Source organism: Saimiri boliviensis, chromosome 4, assembly GCF_048565385.1.
Source record: "Saimiri boliviensis isolate mSaiBol1 chromosome 4, mSaiBol1.pri, whole genome shotgun sequence".
NCBI classification, from domain to species: Eukaryota; Metazoa; Chordata; class Mammalia; order Primates; family Cebidae; genus Saimiri; species Saimiri boliviensis.
The window spans coordinates 165,655,336-165,664,703 of NC_133452.1; the positions used below are offsets into that span (position 1 = coordinate 165,655,336).

Genomic DNA, 9,368 nt, shown 5'->3' on the forward strand with positions numbered 1-9,368 from the left:
GTGTGGATTATTTGTGATGTAATCTACAGAAGTTTTTAAGCTGTTTTCAAGAATGTCTGTTACCACTTTGGGTGCTCAAAAATGTAACCTGTTTCCATATACTAGTATAGTATATCAGGATCTACCTGTACCTAAGAGTAAGGCCAAAAAAATTCAACTTTAGGAGAGTATGTGTGAAAAGCTGAAGCTCTCCATTTGGCTAGCCTTGTTACTCAAGAAAGAAAAGAAGCACTAAAGACTACTGGGTTAAGGTTATAATTCCAAAAGTGCTTGAGAATAGGTTTTGTGTATCAGATTAGTGGTTCTCTTTGGGAGAAATTTGGCGATGACTGGGGACATTTTTGGTCATACCATTGGTGGGCAGCTGGGATGCTACTGGCATCTAGTGGGTAGAGGCCGGGGATGCTGCTAAGCATCATGTTTGTGGAAGACACCCCCCACCCACCCTGCCCCACAACAAAGAATTATCTGGCCCAAAATCCTTAATGCTGAGGTTTCAAGACTCAATATATTTAAGGTAAATAGGAGAAAGAGATATGAAGTACTGACAATACAATTAGAAAAATTAGCTCTGCCTAGCTTTAAGAGAATCCTAAGTGTTTGCATATTTTGTGGTTTGTAAAACTATAAAATGAAAAGCCTTGGTGTTTGGTGTTCACAGCAACATATGTCAGAGTGTTGATAAACCGTAAAATTATTGATGATGTTTTAAGGTTGCTTTCAACATCAGATCTGCCATCATCCCTATGCCAAATGTTTCGGCATACAAGTGTTACAGAAGTAAAAATCTAGTTTTAGTCTTCCACACCTTAGTTCATTATAGCATCAAAGGCGAAACACTGGGGGCTATCTTTAGCAGAGGGGCTGTAACATGAAAGATTTAGCCTTGAGAACAGCATGACCCTCAGTTCCTTGGACAGCCACTAGGCTGGAATTACCAGCACTCCAAGGAAACCACAAGCCAGAATATTGTCAGTTTACCAAGTAAAACCATTCCAGTTTTACTCGTTTTTAAGATACTGTTTTAATCCTATTTTGGAAGGCAAATATGTAGGAGGAAATGTGATTTCCTAGATTAAATCGTTAAAAAGCAGGCCTTTAGAAGCACTAGCTTCCATCTGCATTTCAATGGCACTTTATTCAGCAGGTTTAAAAAGGTTCAACCCCTGGGTGCAGTGGCTCATGCTTGTAATCCCAGCACTTTGGTAGGATTGCTTAAGGCTATTCAAGAGCAGCCTGGGCTACAGCAAGACTGTCTCTACAAAAAAGTTCAAAAAATAAAATTAATCGGCTGTGGTGGCATGCGTCTGTAGTCCCAGCTACTCAAAAGGATACGGTGGGAGGATCTGTTGAGCGTGCAGTGAGCCATGATTGTGCGACTGTACTCCAGTGCCACTATGATTATGCCACTGGGCAACAGGTCTCAAAATAAGAAAAGTTCAGCCCAAGTTAGAAAATCAGTTTAAATGTGTAATACACTAAAGAAATAACTGCTTGCTCTGTCGTATTAAGTTATTCATCGTCTAGAACGCTAGGCTTAGTGTTGCAATCCATTAGTCTACAAATGGCTCAAAGAGGCTGCTTGGTTAGGTTTCCTGGGGCTTTGCCCATTTCTTTTCTCCCCTAGTTATGCCTTCAGGTGTGATCTTTGTATATTCTTAATTCATGCTCTGCCATAAGGTGGATTAAAACTTTGTGCCTCCACGTGTAATGTTTCATTTTAGGAATTATTCCTTTTATCTGCTTTATATCCAAACCATTATATTTACTGACCACGGTGTTTTGAGTTAGATTCTTTCATAAATAACTGAATAGCCAGAGTGATTTTGCAGTATCGCAGTCATGTTTTGAAATTATTGCTCTTGGGTGTGGTCCTTTCGCTTTGAGAAAGACACGATATAGTGTGTTGGCTTTTAGGTCACTAATAATTAAGACCAGAGTTGTGTGGCCCCGTGTGTTGGTTTAAGGAATCCTGTAGGGCCCGTACAAGATATTTCACCAGCGGCTCTAACTTTAAATTCCAAGATTCACGGGTGGTCCTGCCCTGGGTAAAACTCAGGAAGTAAAAGCAACCTTTGGGAGAGGTGAGATAAGAAGTCAGACCATTGCCCACCGCCTGGAGCAGACCGCTCCCAGCCTAGAGCCTGCCTGCACCGCCGCTGGCATAGGTGGAGGTTGCAACCCGTCTCCGGCAACCTCGAGCACAGCCAGGCTCTGCCCAGCTATTTCCGGCCGCGCCCCGGAAGTGCTGAGAGGGACTTCCGCCCGGCGACGAGGCCTCGGAGCTGGTTGCTGCTCACTGGCGGAGAAATACTGGTATGCATTTGGGTGCCGCTGGGGTGGGTGTTGCACAGCCGCAACCCATCAGACCTCCTCTCCGCTCCTCCCTGGGTAGAATGTGGGCAAGAACCCCAGGAGAGGCAGCCCCTCCTGGGACGGTGGGGATTGTACCCAAATGCCAGGAAAGGGTTTTTCTCAAGATTTAGTGCTGCGGGGGCTCAGAGCTGGGACTACTTCCCTTCCAGTTACAACCCTGGTCTTCATTGCCGTCCTCAGAGAGCTTCATTGAGTATCAACTTCGAGTGTGCTTCTGGTACCAGTTGGTATCACTGCCCGCCAGATCTTCAGCTCTCTTTTTCAACCAAAAGCGGGAGATTGCAAATAATTGGAAATAAAGTGTTCGATGCTCTAAATTCAGGAGAGGCTTCTTCCACCACTTAACTGTGCCCGTGACGTTTCCTTTTGTTTATTTTTTGAGACGGAGTTTCGCGCTCGCTGCCCAGTTTGGTAAGTGTAATGGTGCGATCTCAGTTCACTGTTCCAAACCTACGCCTCCTGGGTTCAAGTGGTTCTCCTGCTTCAGCCTCCTGAGCAGCTGGGATTACAGGCATGTGCCACCACGCCTGGCCAATTTTGTATTTTTAGTAGAGATGGGGTTTCTCCATGTTGGTCAGGCTGGTCTCGAACTCACGACCTCAGTTGATCCACCCGCCTTGACTTCCTAAACTGTTGGGATTACAGGCGTGAGCCACTGCGCGCCTGGCCGACATTTCCTTTTGAATGCAGAATTGTTTTCTCTCTGCTTCAGCTTGGCAATAAATGGCTACCCTTCCCTTTAGCAGTCACTTCCATCCACGCCAGGGCCACCTTACAGCACCTCAGTGCTGTTCTCCCATGAGCCCTTCCTCTACTCCAAGCAGTGTTCAAAGGCAATGGGGAAGATTACCATCGCAGACCTGCTGCCCTAGCATGTGATCTGAAAGCCCTTTGCAAATTAGCTCCTTATTTAACATTGCACTGCCCACCCCACCGCCCCCCAACCCTAAGTAGTTAGTGTAACAGCTATGGCAATCTTTGCTTTTTCTTTGAATAAAATAATGTTTCTTTTACAGAAGTGTTCCGGAAAACTCTTCAATTACAGGAAAAGGTGCATGACTGCATCTTCAGAGGAGTTGGTTTTGCTGGTACCAAGGATTCTGCTAATGAGAAAACTCCACAGTCCGGCATACCGTAAGCTGGCTCCAGCAGCCCAGTTGACCATGGCTGAGGCCAGTTCCCGATCATCCTGTCTGAGAAACACCAGGTCTGGGAGAGGGGAGCAGCACTGACCAAGGGGAGGGAGGATTTTCCTTGGTTAAGTGGCTAAGCTGGATGATTTCAAGGGATTGGGTGACTCCAGACAGCAGGTGGGGAGAGATAGTATTAAGTCACCTTAAAACTTTTAGTTTCTTAGGAATTCTTCTCTTTTTTTACACTGCTTTTTAACCATGTAAGTCAGAAACTGCACTACCGGTGATTTTGGCGACTTCATTTTATCTTTCTGCCTATATGTCATCTGTAAATGGGTATAATAAAAGCATCTGTCTAGAGTTGTTATGCGGATTACATGAACAGTACCTGCTAGATAGGAAATGCTATCTAGGTATTCGTTGTAATTATTTCTTACTCTCCTTACTTCCCTGGAATTGGCCTGTTCTGCTGATTTATTCCTTTCTACAGTGATTCTTTCATAAATTCATGTGTTTAATTTTTTCTGGCCCCAGCTCTTGCGTACAGTCAGGAAGTAGGCAAGAAATGCCAGCTCTGGAAGCAGAGGGAGAATAAGATAGTTATCCTCTAGTGCCACCAGGAATATACCACCAAAATGTCCGTGACAGACTCTTCCCTCTACAGGCAAGTTGTGCTAAACTTTGACATTGTGTGGTCTTCTGGGAAGTCTGGAAGTAAGGTACCTGAGGAGACTTTTTAAAAAACTGCTATATAACGGAATCAGAATAAGTGAGTTGTGAATGCTTAGCAGAGTCTAATTAAGTTCATAGTGAGGCTGGAATGGGAGAGAATCCAGCTCAGAGCTGCTATTTCCACGTTTTTTATTGTTCAGGAGCTTCATCTTGGCTGCCAGTTGTCAGAGATAGAAATTGTAAATATTTTTCCATTTTTTTGTCTTTGACTTTGCTGAAAGTACCTTTACTTGTTTTACCTCACAGGAGTTTGTATTCTGCCTATGTGGGTCAAGTTTATCAAATTTTTCATTAATGACCTCTGGATTTTGGCTCATAAGGAAGAAGGCCTTCTACTCTAAGCTTGTAAAGGACTCCTCTCATGTATTCCTCTGGTACGTTTATAGTTTCATTTATAACATTTAAAACTGATTTATTTGGAATATATCCTAGTTTATAAAGTAAGGTAGAAATCTAATTTAGTATCTTTCCAGATGGTTATCCAGTTCTCCCCATGCATTTGAAGAGTTCACTTTTTTTTTTAACTTATTTGCTACCTTTATCAATATGCTAAATTTATGCCTGATTGTGTCTATTTCTGGGCCTTCTATTCTGTACCATTTGTCTATCTTGAGCACCACACACTTTAAGTATTAAATCTTTATAATATGTTTAAAGTTCTTTAGGACAAGTGCCCTTCTTTCTCAGTTTCCACAGGTAGTCCTGCGTGTTTAGTCTTCTAGGTGAACATTAAAATCTAAAAAGTTGATATTTTCATGGAAATAGTGTTGAATTTACGAATTAATTTGGTGATTACTCTCTTGAGTGTTAACCCCTGAGGAGCCATAAAGTGGCTTAATCTGGGAAGCAAGCCCTAGATTGAAATTTCATCCTAGCTGTTTTAACAGGTGTCTGACCTCAGAAAATTTATTTGCTTCTCAGTTTTTATATATATGAGAGGAGGACTTTAATGTCTGCCCTGTAGGATTAAGTGAGACAAAAAGCATAAAACGCCTTTTTGGGAGTAAGCACTTTCTTCACACCTTCTATTCTGGTCAACTCACAAACCACTGAGAGGGAAGCCTCCAGGATCCTAGAGTGGATGACCAGATGCCCAGACACAGGATATGCAGAAGTCAAAGTCAACCCTTCTAGGCCAACAGCTGTCCTATCACTTAGTTAGTCTAATCGCAGTTTTCCAGGTGAGTTCCTCTTGACTTTCTTCTAGGGTTTTGCGTGTGCCCTGGGGTGAACACCCTCGGACAGTGGGGAAAACTGTACTGTGCCAGGTTGCCTCAGGCCTACCTTTTCCCTCCATCCTTCCCCACCCCTCCCTTCTTCCACCCACTTTCACACTCCTCCCCCTTTCCCCTCCTCCCTTTTCCTCCCTCCCCATCAACCTGCCTCTTCTTTCTCTTTCCCTTCCCTATCCCATCCTTGCCTGGCCCTTCTGCACTGGCAGTGGACCCTCAGAAGCCCTGGGAGAGAAGATAGCTGTGGGAGACTGATGTCTTGAGTCCTGTCCCTGGCTTTCTCTGAGGCTTGTAAGACTTCTAATTACAGGAGTGACTCCAACTAGCTTTTCAGACAGGGCTAAATTTGCAAGGGTGGGGTGCAGGAATAGAGGCCTTATTTTCTCTTGGTCCTGGATCCTCAGTTCTGCTTTGCATTGGTTTTTATTGTTGATGCTGTTGTTGTTAGTGTGTTTTGTAGAATGTCACTCAATTGGGATTTAACTGTTTTTGTCATTATTATACTGAGGTTATAGGTTCTGGGGAGGAAAACCACAAAGGCAAAATGCCATTCTCGTCATATAAAAGGTGCATATTGTCAACTTACAACTGTCGAGACATAAAACAATTTGTAAGACGGAAAAAGAGAGGGATAATTAGTGTAATTTGAGTTTGGAGCAAAAATTTTATCAAGTTTGGACACAAAACTAGGTTTGTGCCCAAGAAAGTAGCAGCCATCCCTTTTGTTTGGAGAGGTGAGGGTTTATTCTTTCACAGTTCCAGCAGAGACAAAGCATCCCTGTTGCTGAGATAGTGTTTATCATAGCAATAGCAACTGCAGAGAGAGTAGTAGCATAGTAGCATAGCAATGAGCAGAGCTTTTTTGGTCCCCATGTCTCTCATCCCAAGTGTTATGGACTCTGTGGGTGGTAAAACATACCTGTTAATGGTGTTACTCGCATTTTCCCAAATTTCTTATCAGTTGAAATTTTGTTTCTGTTGCCATCTCTTTTCCCGTACTCCTTCAACTGCTCTGTCTGCAAATCTCTTCCATTTCTGTCTTGTTTTCCTAGTTAAATATGATTCGCCCTTAAAAGTAGGAACTATATATTATTTTTATATTCATGTATATTCCAGATTATGTGTTTTAGGTGCCTTTATAGAGGATATTTTATTTATTTATTTATTTATTTACTTATCTATATTTTTTGAGACGTGCCCTTGTTCTGTTGCCCAGGCTAGAGTGCAGTAGCATGATCATAGCTCACTGCAGCCTCAGTGTCCCTGACTCAAGCAATCCCGCCTTTGCCTCCCAAGTAGCTGGGATGATAGGCGTGTGCCCTGAAGATATATTTAAATAGCCATTTGAGGCAGGTATTCATTCCAACAATTCTTTGATGTTGTTGAGACATGATATAGGTTGAATGAAAACATTTTATCTGAGTGCCATATGACTGCTGTGTCCTGGGATTATTGAATGTGTTTGAGAGCTCTAATCTGTATCATATTATGTTGCTTTAGTAACAGGGAATAAAGCACATTTCAAAGGTCTGTTTATTATTTTAGGAATCAAGGTCAGAGGTGTGAACAAGGTGTCAAGTATAAAGCGAAGATTTTTCTAAGGATGGACCCACACCAGAAGGTCCCTAGCATATATAATGGGAACACTTTACAGACTCCTGGGTATGAAAAAGTCTCTAAGTATAAGGACGAGTTAGAAAGGCACGAGGGAAGGCGCATGGAAGAAAGACGGTATAAATGCAGTGAATGTGGAAAGAAGTTTGCCCAGAGCTCGGGGCTTGTTCGACATCAGAGAATCCACACTGGAGAGAAACCCTATGAGTGTGATCACTGTGGAAAAGCCTTTAGCGTGCGCTCAACCCTCACTGTGCATGAAAGAATTCACACTGGTGAGAAGCCTTATTCCTGTAATGAGTGTAAGAAAGCCTTCAGTGTAAGGGCACACCTGATTATACATCAGAGAATCCACAATGGAGAGAAACCCTATGAATGCAATGAGTGTGGCAAAGCATTTAGTGTGAGCTCAGACCTTATCAAACATCAGAGAATCCATACTGGTGAGAAACCTTATGAGTGTGATGAGTGTGGAAAAGCTTTCAGTGTGAGCTCAGCCCTCATCAAGCATCAGAGAATCCACACAGGAGAAAAGCCGTATGAGTGTAAGGAATGTGGAAAGGCCTTCTATGTGAACTCAGCACTTATTAATCACCAGAGGATTCACTCTGGAGAAAAGCCCTATGAGTGTGGAGAGTGTGGAAAAGCATTCAGCCAGATCTCAACCCTTATTCATCACCAGAGAATCCATACTGGAGAGAAACCATATGAGTGTGAAGAGTGTGGGAAAGCTTTCCGTGGGAGTTCTAATCTTACTAAACACCAGAAAATACATGCCAAAGGAAAGTGTCATCAGTGATTATGTGGGAAGTATATTCCAAAAGGCTTTTGTTACATCAGAAGATACCATCAAAAGAAGAGTATAATAAAAGTTAATGCCTTAAATGACACTTCACCCTTGAAATATTGAAGTGAAAAATCGCTGAAAAGCAGCTCCATCAGCATTGTGGCTCAGGCTCTAAAATCACATCTACTTCTGAAAATGTAATTTTACAACTCATAAGGTAAAGCCATTTAAAAACCATATGGTATAATGTAGTTTGAGCATTATAGAGCAAACCAACAATTCAAGCATTTTTCTCTTGTGAGGAAGCCTTTTGTTGTTGTTTTATTGCTATTGATGTTACGGATAAAACATTAAATTTTGAAATTGGAAGCAATGTTAGTTGGTGAAAGAGGAAGGACATAGTTGAATCTGGAAAATAACAACCCATTGATCTTTCTTTGCCTTTGATGTACCACTCTGCTCTTAGGATGATTAGATGTGCTTGTGACCTCTTGGCAGAAGATAGAGTATCTCTTTAGGTTGGAATCCTTATAGATAATTTTTTTTTTTTTTTTTTTTTTTGAGACGGAGTTTCGCCCTTGTTACCCAGGCTGGAGTGCAATGGCGCGATCTCGGCTCACCGCAACCTCCGCCTCCTGGGTTCAGGCAATTCTCCTGCCTCAGCCTCCGGAGTAGCTGGGATTACAGGCACGTGCCACCATGCCCAGCTAATTTTTTGCACTTTTAGTAGAGACGGGGTTTCACCATGTTGACCAGGATGGTCTCGATCTCTCGACCTCGTGATCCACCCGCCTCGGCCTCCCAAAGTGCTGGGATTACAGGCTTGATATAGATAATTTTTTAAGGTGATTCTTACATAGTCAGAAAGCTTCAATCTTGACTTACTGACTCAATAAGACTTTGAATTTGACTGAGGTTCCTCAACCAATGCAAACAAAACAAAGACAAGAACTTTCCAAGGAGGTTTAAGTGTTTCTGACTTCTGACCCTTGTTCATAGCTGATCATAGCTCACTACTGTGTGCAGTGTCATATATGCAAAGGCTCTGAGGTATAAGAATGGGACACCTGGGGAATTGTTTAAGTCGGTGTTGGTTTTAGGATGACTATGTGAAGCTTGATACCTGATGCAACCAAGAGAGCTCAGATTTGATAGGTGTTGTTTGATTTTGAAAATGTTTTTGCTGTATGTGGGAATCCTACTGCAGCTGTCCACCAGACCATAATCTGACTTCTTAACCCTAATCCCCAAAGCCTATATTTGCACATGTACTTTGTTACTATTTTTTTTTTTCCTTTTGAGACAGGGTCTTGCTCTGTCACCCAGGCTGGAGTACAGTAGTCTGATCCCACCTCACTGCCACCTCAGCTTCCCGGGCTCAAGTGATCCTCTCATCTCAACCTCCCAAATAGCTAGTTCTACAGATGTGCACCACCATGTCTGCTAATTTTTTAGTTTTTGTAGAGACAGAGTCTTACCATGTTACCCAGACTG

The 9,368-nt window shown here is 42.6% G+C and overlaps 1 protein-coding gene across 10 annotated transcripts in view; it reads left to right on the plus strand.

The window, feature by feature from the left end:
- Positions 1-79: 79 nt before the first annotated feature.
- Positions 80-9,368, plus strand: part of LOC120361159 (uncharacterized) — a 28,155-nt gene continuing 18,866 nt past the window's right edge. For 8 of the 10 annotated variants that reach the window (XM_074398587.1, XM_074398589.1, XM_074398585.1 and 5 more), the window contains exons 1-5: positions 80-2,787; positions 3,393-3,583; positions 4,044-4,173; positions 4,488-4,615; positions 7,019-8,091. In XM_074398587.1, coding sequence (XP_074254688.1) covers positions 4,536-4,615; positions 7,019-7,886 — 948 coding nt within the window. In that variant the 5' untranslated portion in view covers positions 80-2,787; positions 3,393-3,583; positions 4,044-4,173; positions 4,488-4,535 and the 3' untranslated portion in view covers positions 7,887-8,091. Of the gene's footprint in view, positions 2,788-3,392; positions 3,584-4,043; positions 4,174-4,487; positions 4,616-5,205; positions 5,423-7,018; positions 8,092-9,368 lie in introns of those variants that run through there. The other 2 variants (XM_074398582.1, XM_074398590.1) reach the window with 2 other exon arrangements.